The 27,970-nt window shown below is 35.6% G+C and overlaps 1 protein-coding gene across 7 annotated transcripts; it reads left to right on the forward strand.

Moving 5' to 3' along the window:
• Positions 1-584: 584 nt before the first annotated feature.
• Positions 585-27,783, forward strand: PEX1 (peroxisome 1). 7 transcript variants are annotated; one of them, XM_083071066.1, is made up of 17 exons: positions 587-908; positions 989-1,162; positions 2,558-2,657; positions 3,492-3,971; positions 5,091-5,825; positions 7,047-7,138; positions 14,649-14,722; positions 14,831-15,050; positions 18,060-18,174; positions 18,316-18,470; positions 19,201-19,431; positions 20,352-20,552; positions 20,853-20,978; positions 21,057-21,118; positions 24,970-25,087; positions 26,251-26,535; positions 27,334-27,783. In XM_083071066.1, the coding sequence occupies exons 1-17, from the start codon at positions 708-710 to the stop codon at positions 27,370-27,372; spliced, it is 3,408 nt and encodes a 1,135-aa protein (XP_082927192.1). In that variant the 5' UTR covers positions 587-707; the 3' UTR covers positions 27,373-27,783. The 7 variants fall into 7 exon arrangements, with proteins under 7 accessions (XP_082927198.1, XP_082927196.1, XP_082927192.1 ...); XM_083071068.1 differs by having other exon boundaries at positions 18,081-18,174; XM_083071067.1 differs by having other exon boundaries at positions 3,507-3,971.
• The last annotated feature ends 187 nt before the right edge of the window (positions 27,784-27,970 follow it).

Raw genomic sequence — 27,970 nt, forward strand, 5'->3', positions numbered from 1 at the left:
TTTGAGTTTAACTAACTAGGGACCAAAATCAAAGTACATAAACACATTAATGATTCTGGAAAAAGAATTGTCAAATTGAGAGAAAATTTAGAGAAGAAAAAAATCCACAAACCCAAAGAACCTCTCTCTAAATTATCTCTCTAGAACATGAATTTGTGAAGCTCAATTTTCAACAAAAATCTTATTTACTTCTTCTTTTTAAGGTCAATTGAACCCTCAGTCAAAGACTACCTTAAAATTAACTAGACTTTTGAAAAATCGTCTACTCTTAAAATTTCACAACACACCTCGAACACCATAAAGATAATGATTATATAAAAAAATCAAATAATTAATACTTACAATATTACAATTACAATTTTAAAGTAAAGGTAATTATATAATTCATATAAAAATATTAATTATTATGTTGAAAATTGATATATATTAAAAAAATAATACATCAATAAAATTATATTAAAAAGCTGATATTTTAATCATTCTTTAAAATAGTGTAAAAAATATTAATAAAATATCTAATAATAAATTTATTTTCAACCTAGGAAAAAAAAATCCTGTATAAGACAAGGCAAGGGTTAACAGATTTGTTCATTCTAATATTTTTGCCCATGGTAATAAGAAAGTGAAAGTGAGTTCATCTGTTTTCGTGTTGCGACACTGCAATTGTTTGCTAGTTGCAGCATAATCGCGTAACCCCCAGCCATCCCATGGAGTTAGAGGTGAAGGTGGTGGGAGGCATAGACTCCTGTTTCGTATCCCTTCCCCTCTCTCTAATCCAAACGCTTCACTCCAAACGCTCGACACCGCTCCCTGAACTTCTCGCTCTCGAGCTTCGCTCTCCCACTCACCCTCCGCACACCTGGTTCGTCGCTTGGTCCGGCGCCACTTCCGCTTCTTCCGCCATAGAGGTACGCGCCTTTTCCCCCTCACCTTCTCGCTCTTTCCCTTTCAATTCCAATTCTTTATACAATCTCCAAAAATTATTCAGGTTTCTCCTCTGTTTGCGGAGTGCGTTTCATTGCCGAATCACGCTAGCGTTCAAGTCAGAGCTGCTCCCAATGTGCCGCACGCTTCTCTGGTCACGATAGAGCCGCACACGGAAGATGACTGGGAAATCTTGGAGCTCAACGCCGACCAAGCCGAGGCTAAAATCCTCAGCCAGGTATGGAGTTGTTCGTTCACTCAGCCACGGAACAGTGCCATTTGATCGAAAATAGCTTGGAGTAGATATCGAAATTCAGGCTTTATACTGTTGTTAGACGAGTAATTAGGGATTGGAGTGTGTCTATTGAGAGTTTTAGGTTTGTCTTCGTTGTAATAATCATGCTGCGTGGTTGGTTGATGTTTTCTGTTTGCTCCACTGTGTCCATTGTCACTCTGTTTGATTAAGTTTTATGTGATATCTCTAAACTATTACTCCCCCAGTTCCATTTTGATTGACTTTTAAGGTTTTGGCACGAGACTCAAGAAACACAATTAATATGTTTGATTTTTGGTATGTACCAAGTATATCTTTATCCGTTACAATACTTTTTTAGTCTGTTTTACTTACTTTAACTTTTAGTTTCTATAGTTTCAAATATATTTTTTTAGTCCTTATACGCTTATTTTTTTTTATCCTTTTTAGTCCCTATCGATAAATTTTTTTGTAAAGTTGTCTGTTTTGTGTTGAGGTGGTACAAGTTTTCAATTTTATGAGGGTAAAAATAAGTGTTTTAACAATGAGCATTGCAGGTAAAGATACAAAAGAGACACAGTTTCGAGAAATTTAATTTAGAGTAACTCTATCAAAATAAATTCGACATTAGATACACAAAGTTGAATTAATACATGTATCATGTCAACACAAAAGAGACAGTGTTATAAAAAAAATTAACAATACAAATTAAAAGAATTAAAAAAAACTATAATTATGGAGACTAAAAAGATCTATCTTAAATTATAAAGACTAAAAAGATTGAAAAAGACAAGTATAAGGACTATAAAAGTCTATTTTAAATTATAGAGACTAAAGAATAAAGTAAGTGAAACTATAGAGAGTAAAAAAGTATTCTAACCTATCTTTAACTTATAGTTGAAGACTAATTGTAGACCTTTGAAGTATGCCTTGTCTTGTCTCTTCCAACGAAGTATTTTCCATACACATGACAAAGTATCAAACCCTGACAACATGCTTAAAGAGTCTGATTACCTACTATCTGTAGGAGACCTTGTTGATACTCTAAGCTATAAGTTTGATTAATAGAGAAGAAAAATATATTTTACATAATAATACAAATAAAAATAATATAAATAGGAGGAGTGACAGTAGAGACATGAGTGGCAATAGATACTCCCTTTTTTCCTTATGCTCTTTCTTATAATATTTTTTATTTTCAATTCTTTACCTAGGATCTAATAATTATATTCTTTATTGTTTAAACTACTTTTCTCTTTTGCCTTCCCTTTTCTACCAGCTATCTGAAATGGCACTCAATCAATGTGAAAAGAAATTAATCTATTTGATCTGTGTATTGCATATTTGCATGCATATAATGCCGTGGGTGACTTGATGCAGGTCAGGATTGTTCATGAAGGGATGAGGTTTCCTTTGTGGTTGCATGGTCATACTGTCATTACATTCCAAGTGGCTTCTGTTATTCCGAAGAATGCGGTGGGTAAGATGATGCCTATTTCTGTCTGCATAGTTCATTAGTATATCATTATCTATTAGAGTGTAATATTTTTCATATTACACTCTAATATTATCATCACTTGCTGCAAAGATTATTAATGACATTTTATTTATTTTTTCTTTTATATGTATGTAATATAATTCCTCTCGAGAGGTTGTGAGACATGGTAGAGATGTAGTTATCAACATAGATGCCAAAACAAAAATGCAAACTATGTTCTTCACTGTTAGGGATGTTTTTTCAAGTTTAAATATAATTGGTTTTTGCTTCTGTTTGGTGTGCTTCTCATGCTGCTCTGATAAGTTTATCTCAGACATGTATAGGAAATGGGCAGCATTTTGGCATTCATATTTGGTGCTGGTCATATGATTTATGTTTTTATGAATTAAAGTCCCTTAGGCTTTTCTAGGTTGAGTGATTTTACTGCCCGAAACAAACATTTAATAATTTGTTATCATTGTATCATTTTGCAGGTGAGTTCCTTGCTATGAAACTTTGTCATGAATAATTTTAAAAACTTATATTTAATGACTTAATTTAGTTAGTTGCATTTGCACTTTATATTAATTCTTAGGGAAATATGTGCTTATTTGTGACTTATGTTTCTCCAACCGGTATTTCTTTTCAGCATTAGTATACAACATGATTGTTAACATTAAAAATATTATTAAGTAGGAGGATATATCATGTTGGGGGTAGGAGGGAAGGATGGTACCGTGCATAATTATTTATTATTCTCTTCCTCAGTGGATTCTTACAGTTCTAGTATAAGCAAGTCTGTTTTGATTATCTGTCTAACATGTGAGACTTTATCAGTACAACTCATGCCAGGAACTGAAGTTGCTGTTGCTCCAAAAAGACGCAAAAGAATTTTGGATCCAGCAGGAGATTCACATCTAGACTCTTCTAATAAAGAGAATACTGTTAAGATGCTGCTTCGCTTACAAGATCCAGATGGATTATGCAGTATCAGTACTCATCTCAAAGGAGATGAGTTTCGTGTAGGGCTTACTTCTATTGCTTTTGTTCACCCAGAAACAGCCAAACAATATTCATTCAACATGCTTCAATCTGTTTTGATAGTACCCAGAGTATCCAAAGAGAACGTTAATGTTTCCAGAACCAATACAAAAGCCAAAAGTGGTTCAGCTACGAATGAAGTTGAGAATGGATATATCGACAAGACAGAATATCGACAAACAATTGTTCAGCTGTTGATTTCAGAATCTGTGGCTAAAGGACATGTTATGGTAGCCAAGTCTCTTCGCCTTTATTTGGGAGCTAGCCTACATTCATGTATGTCAAGTTGTCCTAATATCCATTTTAACTGATGCATTCTATTTTGGAATCAATTGTATGTATATTCTCATAAATTTAATGGTGTAGAATAATGCACCCAACAAGTTGTTATTAAATGTATTTGATGATGTGTTTATGTTATGTGTATCTGTAGTTAGGAGACAAGCAGTCTCTAATTGCATTGTGTCGAGCTGTCTGTCATGCATGACAATTAGGGAATAAGCTGTTTGTTATTTTGAAAAATCAGTGGGTTTGCCCTGGTATGTAAACTTAAAATATGGCATTTGGAGAAAGTTAGAGTGAATTGTTTATGAAACTTTGCTACTTTTTGTTGGAGGATTTGTTAGTTTTGACAAGAGTATAATTCTAGGTTTTTCAATGAAAGATATTAACCTTACTGTCTATTAGGGTATAGGATTTTACTGTATCAGTTTTTGTATTGTTTTTCTTTTCTGATTTTGGTTATAACTGAAGTAACATCTGTCACTTTCAGTTAGTTAGCTAATGGTGTACTCTTGTAATTTGTTAGCTTGCTCTGTACACTAGCTGGTCAGTTAGCTTCTCTTGTACTCTTCAGCATATATATATATATATATATATATATAGTTTCTTTCATCTTTGTAAACATAACAAATGATGGTCCAATTGCCTAATCTTATATCAAATCATCTGCTTAGCCAGGTAAGCATTGTAAAAAATGCAAGTGTTATACTTCAGACAAATGCGTCTAATGGTACCACTTATTACACATTGCCATGGAAATTTAGGACCTAAGGCACACTTATTACCAAAGGGGTTAACAATCTATTCCAGAATGAGAAGGCAGATGAACAATGCAAGAAAATGTTAGAAACTGATTCAAACAAGCTTCACACAGGGCACAAACATAATTTCTTTTCGTTCGTGCATTTTCTTTTTCCTTTTGGGTTTGCCATGTTCTTTTTACTAAGTTAGATTGAAAAGTTTTCTATTGCTTCTATAGCTTCTTTGTTGCCTTCATATAGGCGGACTTTTGCTATTTTCTTTAGATGTTTAAAGTATATTTCAGTTGAGAATTTATCTGTCTTTCAATTTTGTATCTGCTTTTAACAATAATATTGCTTTGTGATTGCATAGGGGTTTATTTGAAGTCATGTGATATCATTATGGATAAAAGTATTCCTTCTACCTTTCTTTTTCCTTGCCAATTCAAACTGTCAAGGCAGGAGAATGATGTTGAGAAAGATGGTCTAGAAGTTTTTCATGGTCACAAGAATCACATTGATGAAAAATTGCATGCAAAAGCTACTTCAGGTGTCTCTGGGGATGCTATAGATTGGTCAATCCAAAATGAAGTAGTAGCAGCTCTCTCTGATGAATCCAATTACAAAGGTGAGGAAGAGGCTACAAATCTGTCTCAGAATCGAAAGGGATTACAGAGTCTTGTACGATTATGGTATATCACACAACTTAAAGCAATTACTTCCATTACGGGTATGGAGGTTAGTTCATTGGTTATGGGAAACAATACCTTGCTTCACTTTGAATTAAGCTGTTACAAGCTTAGGAGTAATGGGAAGGTTCAGCTAGCCTATAATTCTTCAGTGAACAGTGGCAAGGCGCCTGAAATGTTGTTTCTATTGACCTTTGGTGAAGAATATCTGCATCATGGGAAACTTAATGCATATGAAGTTGCTCTAGGTGGAAGAGTCAATAACATCAATATTTTGGACCTGAAGCTTTTTGAAAGGATAAAATTATGTGATCCTTTGTCTATTCATTGTATAGAAGAGAGAGCCTCTCAAGACCACATTAGTTCAAATGTATCTTCCCTTGGCTGGATGGAGAAAACAGCTGATGATGTTATCAATAGTAAGTGTTCATTTCTTGGGGGCTGAAGTGTTCATTTCTTTTTTAATTTGTTTGTTGTTCCCATGGTCATTTTTTTTGCCAAATAAAAACTTTGATCCTTTATTTTTATTTGTTCTGTCTTGTTAATAGATGTACAAGCCAAGTAGGAAAAATGTCTAAATAATATGTATGTAAATATAACTCATGGCAATAAGGATTTGAAAATTGTTTGTACACAAAGATTAAATATGACCATAACCTGTGTGGTTTTTTGGGCATAATTTCATATTATTTGGGAGTTAGAAGTTAGGAAGGACATTGGAGGAAGTTGTTGAGAGAGATCTCTTGGTGAATAATATCCTAGAGAATTTGATTTTTAACTGAGCCCAATGTTTCCGTACCATCCAGGTAGCCAACCTCTAGCTAGTGGGAAAGAACTTCGTTGTTGGGAGTTGAAGTTAGGACTTTTCTAGTCAGAGATATTAATGTGTTATCTAAGTCGTGAAAGGAGAGAGGAAAAGAAGAGGCATATTCACTAAAGGGATAACAATGACACCTAAATCTGTATTATATTGATATTGTTATTCATTGAGGCATTTTTTTTAATGCATCCTGAAACATCTGTTCTTACTGTTAATCTTTTCTAATTCCTGCACATTTTCCCTCAAACTGGAGTATGTTTAATTAGCTGCAATCATGTTGCAAATGAAGGGTGGGTGGGTTAGAAAGATAGATAAGGTGTGGGTGGCACACCTTCTTTTATTTTAATGCTAGGATTGTATAATAATTATATGTAGGGTGTGTTGCAACTTGCAAATAACACTTCTTGATTTCTGAATTTCATAATTTCTTACAACCACTTTCTAGTAGGTGCTTGATAATGATGTGGGATCTTCCTTCGTCATGAGACTGCAAATATTGTCTTCTCCTTAACTGTTAGAGAATGAGAAATGCATATTATTCTTACAAAGAAGTTGATTCTGTTCTCTCTGTTTTATCTAGTGAACTTATTTTTGTTACTTAAGATTCCCTATTTTTGTCCAGTTATTTTGTGCTGTTGGTATGGATGACCCATTCAAAAATTTTGCTAGAATTTAGTTTGACGTATGCAGGATTCATCTGTTTTCCTCCTTGATGCTGCTGCTCATTAATTTGAATTCTAGCCACCTAAATAAAAGTTGTATTCTTTTGCATTGGGATGCTCTTTGGTGATATTGAACTTGCTGTTTTTGCTAACTGCAGGGATGTTGATATTGTTATGTTCTGCATCTGGTTTGTGGTTTGGCTCACACAACTTACCACTCCCTGGACACGTTCTGATATATGGACCTCCTGTGAGTACAACTTAGACTTTATCAAGTTTAATTCACAATGAATGTGGCTATTAGTAAACTAGAGATTCTCATTGCTGGATGGTTTAAATGGAGCAAAGGTCTCTAGGTAATCAATTGATTCAATTCCATGGGTTTGTGCATACTGTTTTGCTATCAACCATGCCTTGTATTGTTAGGTTGACCTGTCTGCTTAGTACTTCATTGTATGCACCCAAGTTCTGTCATTTTCCTATGTCTCCATTTCAACATTCATAGCTCGCTCTCCTTTTTCATTGGACAATCTCAGATAAGGTGGTAGGGATAGTAATGATATTTAGGTTGACTAAAAGGGCCCTATGTGACAGTGAGAGTGTGGCAATAAAAGTGGAGAGATCCAACCAAAGAGTATGTGTCTGTGTGGATGGATGCATGTGGAGTGTAGGCTGTTTGGCTTGAAACTGCCTGGGATTGGCTCAAGCAAAGTGGACAATTCAGATTTGGGAGTCAATGGTCAAAAAAAGATGTTTGCTGGAGATGTTGACAGAAGGATGTCATGTCATGGCATAGAAAGAAAAGAAACAAAAGTGAAGACTTGGTTTACTATAAGGATTAAATATGTTTTTTAGCCCCTGAACTTTTGTCAATATTTGTTTTTAGCCCTTGAACAAATTTTATTTGGTTTTAGTTCCTAAAACTTTTCTCCATGAATAACAAATTTAAACATTGAGGACCAAAATGTTAACATGAGAAAAAGTTCAAGGACTAAAAGTGAAATTTGGAAAAATTTCAGAGACTAAAATTAGTAAAAAAATTGTTTAGGGACTAAAGTAAAAACAAAAATGGACAAAAGTTTAGAGACTAAACATATTTAATCCTCACTAGAAAAATTTACTGGTGGTACACATGGAAGAGGGTTGCCTTGTGTTAGGCTATATAGATTATGTTAAGAGAAGAGATTTATGAAGTGTGGACTCTGATAAACATTGGACACAACACGGATATGAACACCCTGTCACGGTTAATGCCTAAAATATAGGACGTTGGGACAGTGCATACACACAAAAAGACTCTGATGAAATGAAACAAGTAACATAACACAAGATCTAAATTGCTGGTATATTCACTCTTTTAAAACAACCTTCTATATTTTTTCTATGATAACAGACCTCAAAAAAAGCAAGAAACATGATTTTTTAAAACTTTATATTATATTTTAAGTTGACTTATCTAAAAGTTAAATATATATATATATATATTTAGTAATATTTGTGTGTGTCCATCCATATGGAGGTCTCTCAAGTGTCTACTATCGACTCAAGTGTCCAAGCCAACAACAAATACTCTTTTAATTGGGAACCTGATTTGGGGTGTTGGGAAGTGTGGGTGTTGGAAACATGTTTGACGCTTTGAATTAGAGAGGTTTCAGTGTTTCATAGGAAGAGATAACAAGAAATCAATGATGGAATTAGTGTTTAAATTGCACATCTGGGGCTGTTATGAAGACTTCATGTAATAAATACACTTGTGTGTCCATCCATATGGAGGTCTCTCAAGTGTCTACTATCGACTCAAGTGTCCAAGCCAACAACAAATACTCTTTTAATTGGGAACCTGATTTGGGGTGTTGGGAAGTGTGGGTGTTGGAAACATGTTTGACGCTTTGAATTAGAGAGGTTTCAGTGTTTCATAGGAAGAGATAACAAGAAATCAATGATGGAATTAGTGTTTGTTAGATATAATTTTATCTTATAGTCTTTTATCTTATAGTTTTTATCTTATGGGCCTAGGCCCACTACTTTGTATTTAAACACATCTTTTGCTTTGCAATACACAAGGAATATGTTCTCTTCATTCACCATCACTCTCAAGATGGTATCTAGAGCCTAATCCTTGACCTCCCGGTGGACCCACTGTTCATCGGTGCCCGGAAAACGTGTCTCATTCTGTTTTCCGGCTACCCAACCTGTCGTGTCTCATTCCGACAATTTTTTTCCTTTTTTTTTAGGGTTTTCTTCGTCACTGCCGCCGCTATCCACCGCCGCCGCCGTCGACTTTCCGGCCGGCGACCAACCCACCCAGGTTGCCCTGCTCCGGCGACTCACCCGCCACCGGTCGCGCGGCGAACGAAGATCCCTCACGCGCCGATCTCCTCCTCGCGCGTTTTTCTCTCTCCTCCACGCCGGCCGCCGCGCGTGGCGGCGCGTCCGGCCACCTTTTCGGCAGCGACCACCGGCGCCGGACTCGCCCAGACCCCCTCTACCCCGATCTGTGATTTGTTTTGTGATCGGCCATCGTTTGTCACGGGTCTCTTCCTTTTCGGGCCGTTTTTTTCTCTCTCCTGTTGCTGTTTCTCTCTCCTGTTACAGCATCTATGTCTTCCTCTTCCGCTGCTCGGCCTGACTCTGCTATTTTCACTAATTATGTCAATGTCCCTCTTTCCATTGACAAGTTAGATGGCACCAATTATGATACTTGGGCTTCGCATATCAAGCTTTGGCTTAAGGGACAGGATTATGTTGCTCACCTTACCCAGACAGCTACTTCTGTTGATGAGAAAGATCGTCCTAGTTGGTTGAAAATTGACGCTCAAATTTGTAGTGTCCTTAAGTCGACCATTCATCCCTCCTTAAAGCAAATTTTTCGTGCCCATGAGACATGTGTTGATTTATGGGAACAAGCCCGAGTGTTATACACCAATGATACTCAACGTCTCTATGGTGTATGTCAAAATCTCCAGAATATCATCTCCCCCCGACGCCTTGATGGTTCCATGGCTGAGTATTTGGGCAAAGTTCATGGCCTCCTACATGACTTCAATGAACTTTTGCCTCCTGCTGACACTCCTGCCAAGGAACTAGAGCAACGCCAAACATTCTTTATGTTGATGGCACTGTATGGGCTTCCTGATGAGTACTCTTCCATTCGTGATCAGATTTTGGGATCTCCGACCGTGCCTACCTTGAACTCGGCTTGGTCCACTCTGTTGCGTGTGCCCTGCAAGTCTTCCCCTGACATACCTTCTTCAGCTACCACTGGCGACTCCTCTGCTTTGGTTTCTCAACGTGATGATCGTCAGCGTTCTCGCAAACCGGGCAAAGGTCGTCCCAAGTGTGATCACTGTCACAAACTGGGTCACACAATTGACCATTGCTATGTCTTACATGGTCGTCCCCCTCGCCCTGCTAGTGCTGTTGCCCACATTGCCTCTCCTGTCTCGACTGCATCTAGTGCTAACCCCTCTGACAGTTCTGGCTCTGGGCCCCCAGCTCTCTTCAATGACTTCCTTAAATGGTATGAAGAACGTCAAGCTTCCAATTCCACTGCTTCTGTTGCGCACACAGGTCCTTCGTTTGTTGGTCTCACTCACTCCACCTCTCTTGGCCCTTGGGTCCTAGATTCTGGTGCTACCGATCATATTTCTGGTAATCGGTCTCTTTTCTCATCTCTTTCTACCTCTGCTTATTTACCCTCTATCACTATGGCTAATGGTTCTCGCGCCACATCTCATGGTGTTGGTACTATCCATCTTTCTCCTTCTCTCTCCATTGACAATGTCCTTTATGTCCCAGAGTCTCCCTTTAATTTATTATCCCTTAGTCGTCTTACTCGTTCTCTTGATTGCCTTATTTCTTTTACTAAAGATTCTGTTTTCTTACAGGACCGGAGTTCGGGACGGATGATTGGCACCGGATGTGAGTCTCATGGCCTTTATCACCTACGCACCTCTGCTCCTGTTGGTTTGGTGGCGGATTCCCCTACCCTCATCCATGCTCAATTAGGTCATCCTAGCCTTGCCAAGCTTCAACATCTTGTACCACGTCTGTCTAAGTTGTCTCAGTTGTCGTGTGAGTCGTGTCAGTTAGGCAAACATAGTCGTAGTTCTTTCTCTCTGAGTGTTCACAAACGAGCATCGTCTCCTTTTGCTTTAGTTCATTCTGATATTTGGGGGCCGAGTCGGGTCCCGTCCACTTTAGGATTTCAGTATTTTGTCACTTTTATTGATGATTACTCTCGATGTACTTGGTTATTTTTAATGAAATCTCGTTCTGAATTATTTTCCATATTTCAATCTTTTTATAATGAAATTCAAACTCAATTTGGTGTTTCTATTCGTACTTTTCGTAGTGATAATGCTCGTGAATACCTCTCCCACTCCTTTAAAGCCTTCATGGCTTCCCATGGCATTCTTCATCAGACTTCTTGTGCATATACCCCTCAACAAAATGGGGTGGCTGAGCGCAAAAATAGACACCTAATTGAGACCACTCGCACCCTCTTACTTCATGGTAACGTTCCTCAAACTTTTTGGGGTGATGCTCTTCTCACTGCTTGTTATCTCATCAATCGAATGCCATCTTCTGTCCTCAACAACCAAATACCTCACTCTATTTTATTTCCCTCTCAACCTCTCCACCCCCTACCTCCTCGCGTCTTTGGATCTACGTGTTTTGTCCATAATCACAGTCCTGGTCTTGACAAACTCTCCGCTCGGTCTCATAAATGTGTCTTTTTAGGGTATCCTAGGTCTCAAAAAGGGTATAAATGTTTCTCACCCTCCCTTCGTCGCTACTTAATCTCGGCCGATGTCACCTTTCTTGAGTCTTCTCTCTACTTTTCATCTACTTCCTCTTCTCCTACACCTGTCCTTGCCCCTTCACTCTTACCTCTTGTCTTTGATACTCCTCCTGTGTCTGCTGTGTCACTCGACCCACCACCTCCGCCTCCACTTCAAGTTTATCATCGTCGGCAACGCTCCAACATTCCCATTGGACCCTCACCCGACTCTACTTCGGTGCCACCTCCTCTGTCTCCTCCGGCCCAACCACTTGAGTCTGACCTCCCTATTGCCCTTCGGAAAGGTAATCGTTCTACTCGTAATCCTTCCCCTCATTATATTACTCTGAGTTATCACCGGTTATCCCCCTCCCAATATACTTGTCTCTCTTCTCTTTCTTCTGTGTCTATTCCTAAAAATGTAGGTGATACCTTGGTCCACCCTGGTTGGAAACAAGCCATGCTTGATGAACTGTGTGCTCTTCAGAACAATGGTACTTGGGATCTTGTTTCTCTGCCTCCTGGGAAGTCTGTGGTTGGATGTCGATGGATCTTCACAATCAAGGTTGGTCCTGATGGCACCATTGATCGACTCAAAGCTCGTTTGGTCGCCAAAGGTTATACTCAAATTTTTGGATTAGACTATAGTGACACTTTCTCTCCTGTTGCCAAGATGGCCTCTGTCAGATTATTCTTAGCCATGGCTGCTCTTCGCCGTTGGCCTCTCTATCAACTGGATGTTAAAAATGCCTTTCTTCATGGGGATTTGCTTGAGGAAATTTATATGGAGCAACCTCCTGGGTTTGTTGCTCAGGGGGAGTCTTCCGGTTTGGTATGTCGTCTCCGCAAATCACTTTATGGTCTTAAGCAGTCTCCAAGGGCATGGTTTGGTAGATTCAGTACTGTAGTCCAACAGTTTGGTATGACTCGAAGCGAAGCTGATCATTCGGTCTTTTATCGACATTCCACTGCTGGGTGCATCTACTTGATAGTGTATGTTGATGATATTGTTCTCACTGGTAGTGATCATCATGGCATTTCTCAGATAAAACAACATCTTTGCCATCACTTTCAGACAAAAGACCTTGGTAAACTTAGGTATTTCTTGGGGATTGAGGTAGCGCAGTCTACAAATGGAATTGTAATATCTCAAAGAAAATATGCATTGGATATTTTAGAGGAAACTGGGCTAATGAATTCCAAGCCCGTTGATACACCTATGGATCCTAATGCTAAACTTCTACCAAGTCAGGGGGAGCCTTTCTCAGATCCTGAGAGATATAGAAGACTGGTTGGGAAATTGAATTATCTCACGGTAACACGTCCTGACATCTCTTTTGCGGTTAGTGTGGTGAGTCAATTTCTCAATTCTCCATGTGCAGGACATTGGAATGCAGTCATCCGCATTCTGAAGTATATCAAAGGTGCTCCAGGAAAAGGTTTATTATATGGCTACAACAATCATACCCAAGTTGTGGGATACTCAGATGCAGATTGGGCAGGCTCTCCCTCTGACAGGAGATCCACCTCAGGTTATTGTGTCTTTATTGGCGATAACTTGATTTCGTGGAAAAGTAAGAAGCAGAATGTAGTGGCAAGATCTAGTGCAGAAGCAGAATACCGTGCCATGGCCTCTGCTACGTGTGAGCTTATTTGGCTCAAACAGTTGCTTAAAGAACTCAGATTTGGCGAAGTTACACAGATGACTCTCATATGTGATAACCAAGCTGCCCTGCATATTGCCTCAAATCCAGTATTTCACGAGAGGACCAAACACATTGAAATAGATTGTCACTTCATTCGTGAGAAGATTTTATCTGGGGACATTACTACTCAGTTTGTTAACTCTACTGATCAGTTGGCAGATGTCTTCACCAAATCATTACGGGGTCCTAGGATTGATTATATTTGTAACAAGCTTGGTGCATATGATCTATATACACCAGCTTGAGGGGGAGTGTTAGATATAATTTTATCTTATAGTCTTTTATCTTATAGTTTTTATCTTATGGGCCTAGGCCCACTACTTTGTATTTAAACACATCTTTTGCTTTGCAATACACAAGAAATATGTTCTCTTCATTCACCATCACTCTCAACAGTGTTTAAATTGCACATCTGGGGCTGTTATGAAGACTTCGTGTAATAAATACACTTGTGTGTCCATCCATATGGAGGTCTCTCAAGTGTCTACTATCGACTCAAGTGTCCAAGCCAACAACAAATACTCTTTTAATTGGGAACCTGATTTGGGGTGTTGGGAAGTGTGGGTGTTGGAAACATGTTTGACGCTTTGAATTAGAGAGGTTTCAGTGTTTCATAGGAAGAGATAACAAGAAATCAATGATGGAATTAGTGTTTAAATTGCACATCTGGGGCTGTTATGAAGACTTCATGTAATAAATACACGAAATCATGAATAACAAAATATCCTTATTACATAATTACAAAATATGGTTAGTCTATTTAAGTATTTATGTTGTTTACACATTCCAACAGAAACAAGTAAATGAAAGTACCACCTCAAAGAATTAAAACATGTTTATGACCTTGAATCATGTGTAACTAGTTATTGACTGAATTTTGGATAAATGTATTTCCAATTTAGGATATATTGATCACTTGACTGATTAAAGATGCCAAAGGAGTAACTACTTTATAAGAATTAAAAGCCAAAATGGAAAACGTATACCAGGAGATCTTTTTTCTTTTGCAATTTTATCTTCGATAAATATTAAGGAAAGTGAGGCCTACCTATCTCTCTCAAATTGTCTGCTCTGCTAGTTTTTGAGTTTGGAATCTAGCTCCTCATATTAAGATTTCACATTATGCTTAGTGATTCTTTCTTATCTACCTTTGTATTGTTATCTGGCCACAAAAAAATGTTGCCAATCTAATGAGTTAATTATCAATGCATTTGACGTTTATATATATATATATATATATATATATATTTATTTATTTATTTATTTTTCAGGGCTCTGGGAAAACTATATTAGCAAGAACTGTGGCAAAATCCCTTGAAAATCGTGAGGACATCTTAGCACACATGTATTAATATTAATTCTACTTTAGTTGTTCCTTTATGATTTTCCCCATTTTTCTATGTTCAATTGCTCCTGTTTAGATTTGAAAATGTCAGTATTCGATGTTATGTAGAATTTTTGTTTCCTGTTCAAAACTTGCCTTGGAGAAGGTCCCAATTATTCGCCAAGAACTTGCAAACCATGTGACAGAAGCGTTATACCATGCTCCTTCTGTTGTCATCTTTGATGATCTTGATAGCATAATTTCTGCCCCCGACTCTGAAGGATCTCAGCCTTCAATATCTGTTGCTGGACTCACAGATTTTCTTGTTGACATCATGGATGAATATGGTGTAAGAACTATGCCGTTATTGTTATTTATTGCTGGCTCTCTGAATGTTATGTAATATCATTGATACTTGTAACAACTGTGTGTCAAAATATTGATGAGAATTTTGGCTTTCGGAAGTGTGGGCCTGTGGTTGATAGCCATTATCCATCCTTAAGTCATCAATAGGTTAGTTCAATTAGCTATCAGTTTTTGATAAATGAATTCATTAATGGGGGAGAGGAAGACTTTTTCTACTTATCTCATGTCTATAATATTTTAGTATGATAATGCATATATAATTAAATACAGACAGAAAAGGAGGACAATTGAGGAGAGGAGAGATAAATAGATATCTTGATTTGGAAGAATGAGGAGAACATGAAAGAAAAAACAAAAAATCAACTTAACATGTACTCAGACACACCAAACATATTTGAGTAATAGAGTTTCTCTTTTGTTTGTATCAGCATAGTCTTGCAACTTGTTATACGCTGAGTGGCTGTTGCCACATCAGCAAAGTTTGTTATTCTGTTAGGTGTTCTGGTAGCTGATTGGCTGGTGCCACATCAGTAGAGTCTGTTAGCTTCTCTTTTATTCTTTCTGTAACTACATAAACTGATCTCTTCTTTTATAGGGATCAGAATATGAATAACAAGTACAAAGATTACTGAAAATCTCTCTAGGTTTCTTTTAGTTTCCTCAATTTTTACAAAAAAGGGCCCAGTAGCAACCAAATGGGTAAAACCTGTGTTTTGAAAACTGGATCAAACCAACCGGTTGGACCAAAAAACTGGTAATTTGGCCAGCTGAGTGGTTCAAATGAACCACAAACTGTCCTAGCAAAAAACCAGTCAAAGAATCCGGAAACTGGTCAAAAATGGGTTTACAGTGGGTCAATGAATTTTTTTAACACTCTTGTTTTAACTTTTTTCTTAAAAAAATAAAATCAACCTAAAGTATTTGTCATTGTTTTTAGTATTCTAAATGTAAAAATGTTTTATTAATAAATGTTGATGCATATTGTTAAAACTTAGACTAAACTATTATAATCTATTTCATTTGAAAATTTGTATATACTTTAAATTTTAAGAATCCACAATTTTTTTTTTAGTATTATAAAGTTATGATATTATCTTTCTTTAATATTATTTTATTAATATTAGTGTAACCATAGTTCAACCAGGTTGAAGCATTAAACCTTGTCCTAGTGGCTTGACCTATTCAATGATCGGTTTAGTTTTAAAAAATTGGGTAAAACAGATGATGTCCCAAGATAGATGTGGAATAATTACTAAGAAGAGAAATAGAAACTCAGTAAAAAGGTGTGAAAAAATGAGAGGAGATTTTATGAATGTGCTTGAGTGATTTTTTCTCTCAGCGGATTGATCTATTTATAATAAGAATCAGAATGGTTACTAAGACAATAAATGACTACAACTATTTTCAAGAGAACAATTAAAATATCACTACTTCCTAAGATACATTGAACTTAGCTAAACATTAACTAAGCTACTTGTGAAGGGTAATAAATATTGAATGCTCATATTTCCAACAAAAGTGATGGAATTTCAGTTCTGATGTTGAGCCATGCTGCCACAACACAGACAAGAAAGGCAGAACTCATTTGAGAGGATGCTGAACTATGCAATACCAAAATGAATGAGGAAAAAGGAAGCTTATTCAGCTTGCCTGAGATTTGGCCTGTTGTTTCACCATCAAGGTGAACTCACCTCCTGTCCATAGTAGTACTGAAAGGGCCTAAAAATTAAAACAGAGTGAGCAACTGTATCACATATCGTGTAAAAATCACCTCCTGTATCACTGTATCACGTATTACTTGTATACAGGAGGTGAGTTGACCTTCATTGGAAATGGGTATTATTTAAAACAGAATGAGCTACTGCTTTACCTTAAAAAAGTGATAGAGCTAACAGGAAATGGGTATTATTTAGTATCAGAGAAAAATTGGAGCTGAGCTCCTTACAGCTGCAGAAATTGCACTGAAAATATAGAGCAAAAATAAAAAAATGAAAACCATGACTGTCTCCAAAGTCATAGCCTATACCAACATCAAAATTTACCTCCACCCTTTCTCTCTCCCCCTCTATTTTATGTAATGTTCTCTCTCTCTTCTCCCCTTGATTATCAAATTTCCTCATCCTCTTCCCCCATGCCACCTATAACAATTTTGTTATGACATTCTCTCTCTATGCTAACTGAATTTTACACCTGCCCTTTTATGTCATTCTTCTTTTTCCACTCATAAACCAACAGCCCTTTGTTATTTGGACCATAATTTCCTCTTCTGCTGTACTCATGTACTATGGGCCTATCAACAAGACATGAAGATATCCAAGTCTTCTTGGTATCACTATGATGTTAAGCTAATTGCTTTCTTTCATGGGGCTATTTTTGTCAATGTGCAAGTAGATTTCCTGCCTTTGCTTTATGGACTGGTTCTTCCTTCCTTTTTTTTTCTCCCATTTCTTGTTACCTTTGAGGGTATATCTTGCCATCTTGTTTTGTACTTCCCTTCTCTTATTTTCTCAGAATATTTCCTACAAAATTTCTTAGAATGTGAGTTTAGAGCCTATTTCAACCATACAAAATCAAGTTGTAAGGTGAGGAGTGAGGACTGTCCAAGTTGCATAAGCTCTATTTAAGCCATATCTCTAGTCAATGTGAGACTAAACCACCCAACATCTGTATCCTGTCGGCTGCACTCTATGAGCTTAACTCAGCCTAAGAGTGACTGCAATTAAGGTGACTCTCCAACAAAACTAATTTTCAACCAAAGATATTTTTGTAAGTGTACTAAATACAAATATTTTCCTTATTAAGACATTCTAGCGAAAAACAGAGTTATTTTACTCTTATCTAGAAATAAATGCTGTCTTTCTGAGGGTTAACGTGTAACTGAAGCACATACTATAAAATTTGCAAAAGATTAAATGTATATGAGATCATCACTTTGTTGCTCAATCAACTTAGTATCCATTTTTCTTTTCCAAATACCATTACGAATTTATAGCCTTTGTGGCACACTGAACAGGAGAAGAGGCGAAAATCATGTGGATTTGGACCAATAGCCTTCATAGCTTCCATACAATCCCTAGAGAAGATCCCACAACCTTTGAGCTCTTCAGGTTTGCTGTTTTTGTGCATAAAATATTTATTATGTTGCAGTAAAATCCAAAAAGAATATTGACCATGATTTTCTTTCATTATTTTATATGCATTTTATTCTCACCTTCTGGCTGCTAATTTCTTGATTCACTTTTTATTAGGACGGTTTGACTTTCACATAAAGCTGCCTGCTCCTGCAGCTTCTGAGCGCAAGGCTATGTTGAAGCATGAAATACAGAGGCGTCACTTGCGATGCGATGATGACATCGTGCTTGATGTGGCTGTAAAATGTGATGGTTATGATGGTTATGATCTGGTATTCCACTTCTTTTAGTGTAGACATTTGTTATTTACTAGGCTTTACTGTTGTAAATTACTAATCGTAAGTTTTGTTGTGTTACCATGTTCTGTTTGTTATATGATCCATGTGTAGGGAAAAATGTGTGTGTGTACATATATTAATATTGAGAGAGAGAAGAAAAACAGGGCAGTTTATGGTATGGACATTCTGCTGCAGATTTCTTGCTTTACATCATCAATTAAGAGTTTTCAGACACAGAACAAGACTAGAAAAACAGGACAGTTTGTGGATAGACTCTGAAGAGAGAGAGAGAGAAAGAAGAAAAGTAGGACAGTTTATGAGATTTCTTGGTGTCTGAGTTTGAGTTGTTCTATTTTCTTCTAACATCACATTGTCACAGTGTAAGCCCTTTTTTGGTGGTAGGGGAAGAAGGGGGAGGGGGTGAGGTAGTTGGTGCATTTGTTCGTGAACCATTCAGCGAAATATTCCTGCATAAATTTGGTTAGTAAATGGTCAAGATTAGAGATAAGGAATTTAAAATTACTTCATCTTAGCTTGTAAAACTCAGACAATCCTGTGCCTGCCCAACTTAATTATTATTTCAGTGGATTTGCATTTTATGAACACTTGCTTCTGTAGAAGTTTGATTGTCTTTGTGAATATTAATAATGCATAAATCATTAACTGTCAATAACTATCTCTGAGCTGCATGTATGCAAATATTTAATAATTTCATTCTTTACAGGAAATATTAGTTGACAGAACTGTCCATGCTGCTGTTCGCCGTTTTCTGCCATCTAATGCTTCCATTTATGAGCATGAGAGTCCTTCTTTACTAAGGGAGGATTTCTCTCAGGCAATGCTTGATTTTCTTCCAGTTGCAATGCGTGATGTCACAAAATCAGCATCTGATGATGGCCGTTCTGGATGGGATGATGTGGGTGGCCTTGTTGATATTCGAAATGCTATTAAGGAGGTCTGACTTCATGAAATATTAGGATGTTGTTTTCTCTCCTTATTTTATGTGTCCTGTTTTGTTCTTTCAGATTTTAATTAATATTATTACATTTGTAAGAACCAACTCTTATACATGATATCTAAAAAGGCATTATTATAGTGCATGCTAATAATCAGCTCCACACTTCTTACAGTGCTTTACTGTGGTTTCTTTTTGCTTTGCAACAGTTCTTATAAACTTGTGGTTTCTTTGTGTAATTTCTTATCCTCTAAAGCAGTTGTAATATGCTTTCTTTGTTTTAATTAATTTCTTATTGATCAACCAAAAATAAAAAGTTGGTAAGTGAAGATGGAAATGTACTGGATAATCTAGAAAGATGTAGTAGAATAGTAGGAAAGCTGAATTATCTCAGTCAGTTGACTCAGTTCATGTGATCACCTAGAACTGCTCATTGGGATGCTAATATTCACATTCTAAAATATCAGAAAGGAGGCTCAGTAAGTGGGTCTCTCTCAAAATCATGGTGGTCAAGAATAGAGGGATTCTCTGATGCACAATGATACTTGTAGTTAGTTGAACAATAATTTAATTATTTTTGCTTTTTGTAGGATGTTTACTGTTAGATTAATATATTTTGTATTATTAATATTTGTCTTGTAAAAGTTGTTTTTTGTTATATTTTCACTGCTGTAGCTGGCTGTCATAGGGATCAGTATGTCATCCCTTTCTTTTTTGTCTGGTTGTACTCATTATACCTTTTCTGATATATATATATATATATATATGTATATATATATATATATGTATATATATATATATATGTATGTATGTATGTATATGAAGCTGAGTGAGTGAAAGAGACATAGAACACTCAAGCTCATTGTTTTTACTTTATGCTTGTACTTTTGTATGATTTATGTTGGTTAAATTTTTTCCAGATGATAGAGTTACCATCAAAGTTCCCGAAAACTTTTGCTCAAGCACCTTTGAGGTTGCGGTCAAATGTCCTTTTATATGGTCCTCCTGGTTGTGGCAAAACTCACATAGTTGGTGCTGCTGCTGCTGCTTCTTCACTTCGATTTATATCAGTGAAAGGGCCAGAACTGTTAAACAAGTATATTGGTGCTTCTGAACAGGCTGTAAGAGACCAATAACACCTTCTTTAGGCTATTATTGGTGTATGCTGTTTTTGAATTTAGTATGTTTCTTAATCTGTGTATTTTCTCAATTTCTCTGTATAAAAGGTTTTTCTGAAGGTTATTACATCTTAGTTGACTCAAAACTAGCTTTTTACAATGTCACCATGTGAGCCATTTGATCATGAATGTCTATTATTAGGTGACATAAGCTGTTTCTTTTGGTGTGGTCTATAATATTTTTTAATCAAATTGAAGTTATTGATTTTTTTAGAAGGTCTGAGTGTTGAATGATGGTTTCAGGTTAGGGATATATTCTCTAAAGCAGCTGCTGCAGCGCCATGTCTACTTTTTTTTGATGAATTTGATTCTATTGCCCCCAAGAGAGGGCATGACAATACTGGAGTAACTGATCGTGTTGTTAATCAAGTCAGTATATATTTGTCACTTTTCGGAACTTATACTTTGTTGAATAAAATCTGACTTCAATATGTTCAATTTTTGCAGTTTCTGACTGAGTTAGATGGTGTTGAGATTTTAACTGGTGTATTTGTGTTTGCTGCAACCAGGTTAGTTTCTCAAACATGTATTCATTTGTCAAAAAGTATAATTTAAATTTTAGATAAGCTGAAAGGATGTAAAGTTAAAAGAAGACTGTAGGTTCAACCTTGATTTGCTTCTGGCTGATACTTAATTTATAATTTATATTAGTTAGTTACAGGTGGAAATTTCTGGTACAAGCTTTATGGCCACTTTGGACAAATTTCTCAACAAACACTTATGAAATAAGAGGCAAAATGAATATAGGCCTGCAACTACAATATAATAATGCAATTTGTTAGAAACCGAAGACATTTTATTGATAGAACAAAGAAGAGGAGAAAGAATACTCCTCCTCTAAGGATTTCTCCTTCACACAGGATTTCTCATTTCATAAAGGGAAAAGTTTAATCCTCACGTTACAAGATAAAATGAAACCTTTTATTTAACTAACTAATAATTATAACATCTTAGTCTTCATATATATAAAGCAAAGTAGTTCTCCAATTGTGATTTCCTTTCCATTTTTCATTTAATACTCTATATACCCACTACAACTACTCTTTATTAAATGCTTTTTGTTTACAACTCGTAACTAATCAATTTAATTCATTTATTTAATAGAAGTTAATTATGCTTGCAACTATGTCAAATTCTTCATTTCCAGTGCTAAATAACAAAAATAATCTTGAGCCTCCTTAACTCCTCCTCCATTTAGCTAACTTTAAATGATTTGTATATTCCCAATAAATAAATTTTGTAGACAATTTTCATGTACAACACAAATAATAATGTAAATAAATAACAAAAATAATATTTTTTTTTATTGTATGCTTAATTGGTCTTTTTTCTTTGTTATGTATAATTTATTAGCAAGTTATGTCAATTTAAATAAGTTGGAGGAATTGACATATGCCATATCTTATCTTAATATATATAAATTGAAGTAGTTCTCCAATTGTGATTTTTGGCCCATTTTCCATTTAATACTCTATATACCCACTACAACTACTCTTTATCAAATGTTTTTTTGTTTACAACTATTAACTAAATAATTCAATTTATTTATATAATGACAGTTAATTATGCACGCAACCATGTCAAAATCTTTGTTTATAGTGCTAAATAATTAAAAGATTTGAGCTTCTTCAACTACTCCATTTAGCTAGCTTTAAATGATTTGTATGTTCCCAATAAATAAACTTTGTGGACAATTTTCATGTACAGCACAAGTAGTAATGTAAATAAATAACAAAAATAATATTTTTTTATTTGTATGTTTAATTATTCTTTTTTTTTTTTTCCTTTCTGTTATGTATAATTTATTAGCAAGTTATCTAAATTTTAAAAAGTTGGAGGAAGGATGTTTTTGTTTATTATGTTCTATACTTTGATCACATCTTGCAATGGGAAAAAGTAATGGGGCATTTTTTCTATAAGGGGTAGCTTTGAAAATAACTTCTAAATTTAGTTATTTGTTTGAATTAGTTGTATATTGGATTTTTGTTTTAAACTACTAATTTTAAGATAATACATCATAATTTATTGTTAGTTTCAAAAATTAATTTATATATTTAAGAATAAATTATATCAATAAATATATCAACAATATTTGATCATAATTGATAATGAAGGTAAAAAGTTTGCATGTGAATTAAGAAGAGACAAGAAAAAAGTAGAAACTCATCTAAAAACTAAGTGAAAGAAATAGTGTGGCAAACAACTTAAAAAAATTGAAATTCATGTTGTGAAATCAAATTTTCTATTAAAGATTGAAGCTAAACTTATGTCTACTTGAGGGATTTAAAGGGCTCCTAATTAAATTTCAATCTTCTAATTTTGTTTTATGTTTATTTTGGAACAATTGATGCATTAATTATGCCCTTAATTTGAAGTGTAAAATTAAATCAATATGTCTTTTAGGTTGTGATTGTATGTTATGATTTACACATTTTTGAATATGATTATCATATAGTAATATGTTAGGCTTTACAGTTAGTGGGGGAAAACAATTTTTTTTCTTTCCTTTTTGTAATTAAAAAACAACACAATATACGTTAATGATATATTAATAATATTTTTAAGCTGATTAAAAAAAAAGTCTGTGTATCACACATGTTACCAATCTAGTTATTATAACCATTGCACCTTATGCTAACTCCTAATTGAAGTAAATGTTAGGTGACAAGAGGGGGGGGGGTTGAATTGTTGTTTCTTAAAAATCTATTCTTTAAGAAAATATGTTCCTTAGAAGATGATTCTTTTGAGTGTTCCAAAGCTTAGTTTATTTCAAAACCTCTTTTTGAGTAGTTTTAGAGTAAATTTGTTCTTTAGAAAATGAGTCTTTTGAGTATTTAAAACATAGTTTTTCTTATAAAAACTTCTTCAATATAGTTTTAAAGAAAACACTTATAGATTATGCAGTTCAGATATATAATGTAAAGAAACAACTGCAACAAGTAAAATAGATAGAGTAAGGGAGATTGCAAACTGTAATTTATATTGGTTCATCCCAATCTTGGGCTACATCCAGTCTTCACACACTTTATGAGATTTTCCACTATTTCAGCAACTGCTATTTAGTTTACACCACCAGCCATGTGTTGGGACAAGTTCCACACTACACAACCACCTACTGTTAGTGTTCCACACTTAGCTACCAACTAAGATTTTTCCCTCAACTACCTATTGAGATTCCAACACTCACAACCACATGCTATGAGTTTATACAACGAACCGGTCGAAGCTTTTTACTCCTTCCTACACAGGATTTGTGTATTCTAGCACACAACTATGGTTACAGTAGATTCTCCTAACCAAGAGCTTCCACTAAGGAAGATTTACATCTCATTTTTTTATTACAAGAGTGTTTACAATATGCAGAAGTGGAGATCTTTGAAAATAGAGCATGAAGTAAGGATTATAGCTATGGAAGCTTGTATTTTGATTACTCTCTTTGATCTTGCTTCCTTTGGAACAATTGCCTTGATCCTCCTTTTATAGACTCCAAAATAGGTTCGTTGTAGCTAGCTTAGTTTTTAAGCAGTATTGACATAATCTTGTACTTTCACTTTAGTATTGTCATCAAATCCTTCAAAAGCCGTTTGCTTATGAACCTTCCTTTTGAGCTTCCTTCTAAGCTTTCTTTTGAGCAATTTTCTAAGCTTCCTTCTAAACAACCTTTTGAGTAGGATCTTCAGTACCAGTCTTCTGAGAAATTGAACTTGAACTGAAGCTTCTTGATGCAAAGTTCAAAGAAGAGGACTTTCTGTACAAGGTCTTCAGGGCATCTTCCCTAACAGAAGATGTTCATTCTTGAAGAACTCCCTTGATTCAACAGTCTTTTGCACATACAATCACTAGGACTATGGTGTTACTTATCAGCTCAAGTTTCTTGGCTACTTTCTAAGGATGCTTTTGAGCTGAAACACTAGAGTTTCTGAGTACTAACAAGATAAATCTGAAACACTTGAACAAATCTTGTTAGTAGTTCACATGAGAACTCTTCATAATTAAAACTTGAAACTAAGATTTTGTCATTTTTAAAACATCCATTAAGGCAGGATTCAACACTAACAAATATTGATATATGAGATATTTTAATATATTTGGACATTTGTTCTAAGTTGGAAAAATGCTTTGGCTATGGTATGCTTATAGTTGATCCTTGTTTGTTCTGACTAAGATTCTGTTGAATACAATCTTAAAAGTGCTTTTGAGAGCTTCTTTATTGGAAAATACTCTTTATTTCTAACAGAGAAGCTCTCAAAAGCACTTCTAGTTTGTATCTAAACATGTTCTAATTTTTAGATATTAAGAACAAATGGGAAATGGATATTTATTATGGGCTATTCTAATATCCGGTTTTCATGTCAAGCAGTAGACCAGATTTACTTGATGCAGCGCTGTTGAGACCTGGTAGGTTAGATCGTCTTCTATTCTGTGACTTTCCATCTTGGCATGAGAGATTGGAAATTCTTACAGTACTTTCTAGGAAGGTATGCACAAGCATAACTATATGATAATGGTCCATGTTTTGTTTCTTGCTTGCAAACTGCATATTATGTTTTGTTCTGATTTTTACATTCAAGTTAAGAACTCAGGCTATCAGTTTGTTAGATCCCCTAGTATCAATAGGAGTAACTGTTAGTTAGAGAGGGAAAGGCAGACCCCCACCTCCACCCCACCCTACCCCAAATGTCAGTTAGAACATTATAAATAATTGGATGGAAAAAATAGCGAGTCTTTTGGTTTTAGAGTGGAAATTGAGAGCGCCCAGGTCTCTGGAAGAGCTATGTACTATTGTGTATCTTCATTTCCTCATTTCTGATATTATATCTCACTAATACTGATACATAGCCAAGGACAAAGGTTTCTGTCTATAAACATTCGATTTCTATCAAATGGTATCAAAGTTCTCTATTCATGATGCAAATGAAAATGGAGACCAGGTTGGAATTCTCATAGAAACGTCCTTAAGATTAGATGAATAAGATGAAGAGAGATTGACAACAAGCAAGGAATGTTATGGATCTTCAACAAGTGCAATCAGAAGAAGCTTGAAGACATTGTTGAAGGGTTTCCTTGCAATTTTCAAGGAGATGGGAGCCTAATGAACCTTCCTAGAGGGACCAACACTGCAGGTGCTGGGTGTGATGGAAAATGAGGGTCATGGTTGGGTAATTGGCCAAGAATGGGATCAAGTCTGGAAACAGGATAGGAGCACTGGAGGAAGCTCGATATTCCTTTATTTAGGACATGATGTGTATGGATGAGTCAATAGGGCGAGTGGTATTTTGAGATAAAGGGGTAATTGGACGAAGAGAAACTGCAATCTAGTATGGTGGCCTTGGAGGGTCTAGCCCTATTGCAGTTCAAGTGGTAGGAATTTTGTTGGGTGTTACTGTTGATGAAAATATTAAATTCCACCAGAGATATGTACAGACTGCAGAATGTCAAGTTGGTGGTTACCCCACCCTAATTTTGAATTTTAATATTTCCAAGTTTGACCGGGTAGCCTTACAGCTTGTCTCACTCCCTTTATTAGTAGCGCGAGTTTATGTTTTTACCTCAATTATGTAATGATTCTGCTGACGTTGATGGTTTATCAAACATACTCCTTTCTCAATTTAATTAAATCAAGTCTTTCTAATTAATGCAGTTACCAATGGCTGATGATATTGATTTGGCTACAATAGCTAATATGACAGAGGGATTCAGTGGAGCTGATCTCCAAGCTCTCCTCTCAGATGCGCAGCTTGCAGCAGTTCATGATGTTCTAGACAATGTGGATGCCTCTAGGCCAGAAAAAACACCAGTTATTACTGATGCTCTTCTGAAGTTCACAACGTCCAAGGCTAGACCATCTGTCTCAGAACAAGAGAAGATAAGACTTTACAGTATATATCACCAGTTCTTGGATTCAAAGAGATCTGTTGCTGCTCAGGTTTTTTCTTGTCTCTCCCTCCTCTCCCTCAATCTGTTTCTGTTGAGTCTGTTGGGGGGGTTATGTTTAGTAACATATGTTGCAAGAGGTGGGCCTGCTGCTAAAAGATCTGAGGGCAAATGCCCCCAGTCAACTTTAGCTTGCATTCATATAATTCATAGGATGTTATGCTACTCCTGTGAACTAATATGAGTTTCGTTTTATAATATCTTCAGTTTGACAGAATTGTGTTCATACTGTGTTTATGGATGAGTAGGAATTCACACTTGAGCTTCAAGTCACGTTAAGTGAAAAAAGTTAGCTCCGTTAATTGAAAACTCTAGCATCTTCAATTATTATTTCAAAGAGCCGACATAGCAATTGTAGCTTTCTCATTAGTCAAGACAAAAAAGAAATCTTAATATAAGTTAAAAATATATTAAATGCCGTAATATTTAGACTTATATATTTAAACTCTCTAAATCTGTCACAAATTATCCTGACTCTCGAGGGATTGAATATGATAAAGTACGTGCACTCTTAACTTTGAAGGAGATGATAGAGGCTGACTTGTGATATTTACCTGAATTATCTATTAATGGAGTTCTTACTATTTCATTTCTCAAAGCAAACTTCCTTAGACTTTAGATGACCAAGCGTAATTCAGATTTCAGCTTTGTTATTTTTGTTTAAAATATGTATATGCAAATGTTGATTAGTGATTTTCTTTATCTTTGCCCCCACTGCAAAAAAATTCTAACTCCATCACTGTTTTAGCTATTCCTTTAATACTGATTAGTTAACAAATAATTGCTGCAGTCGAGGGATTCAAAAGGCAAGAGGGCAACTCTGGCTTGACAATCAAGTAATACTTCAATTTGTTCATGTGGTAGAAGCTGTTCTTTGATATTCCTTTCTCCTGAAGATGTCTTCTCTGTTCATTTGTACCTCCTTAATAGTAAATTTGTATATGAATCGATTGTAGTTCGGTTCATCATTTGTTGTATTGGATAATGTAAATTCTTATAGAAATGTTACGAATAAATTAAGAAAAGAGCAATGTCTTCGCAAGTTAAATTTTCTCTGAAATTTTACTTTCATTTATGAAAAATGACAGGGCTTAACGGTCAGCAATGGCTGAAGTAACCCCTAGAGGAAAAGACCAATATTAAAGGAACTACTTGAAAAAAATGTAAATATACTGATTATACTTATATTTGTTGTTTTCAGAATGAATGCTATATTGGTATTTTTTATTTTATAATTCAATCACTCGGATTTCATTAACATGACCCTTTCCCCCACAACACGGTATCATTAACCCATTGGTGAGATGTTTTTTACAGTTGTTTTTCTCTCGGTTTTCGTTGTTGTGTCATCTTTCTGGCATTCACTTTTTTTTCTTGCATTTAGTTTAGTCAGCTTTCATCTTTTGATCTTTTCGGCCTGAGCTAAA

The sequence above is a fragment of the Cajanus cajan genome, chromosome 3 (assembly GCF_000230855.2).
Source record: "Cajanus cajan strain Asha chromosome 3, NIPB_CcT2T_4, whole genome shotgun sequence".
Lineage (NCBI taxonomy): Eukaryota > Viridiplantae > Streptophyta > Magnoliopsida > Fabales > Fabaceae > Cajanus > Cajanus cajan.

What these genes read in the sequence shown, in the direction of transcription:
- PEX1 (XM_083071066.1), top strand. Translation starts at nt 708, where the DNA reads ATGGAGTTAGAGGTGAAGGTGGTGGGAGGCATAGACTCCTGTTTCGTA. An exon ending in TTCTGATATATGGACCTCCT is followed by an intron (nt 7,139 to 14,648) that starts GTGAGTACAACT and finishes TTTATTTTTCAG; the next exon opens with GGCTCTGGGAAAACTATATT. An exon ending in TTGGTGCTTCTGAACAGGCT is followed by an intron (nt 20,553 to 20,852) that starts GTAAGAGACCAA and finishes TGATGGTTTCAG; the next exon opens with GTTAGGGATATATTCTCTAA.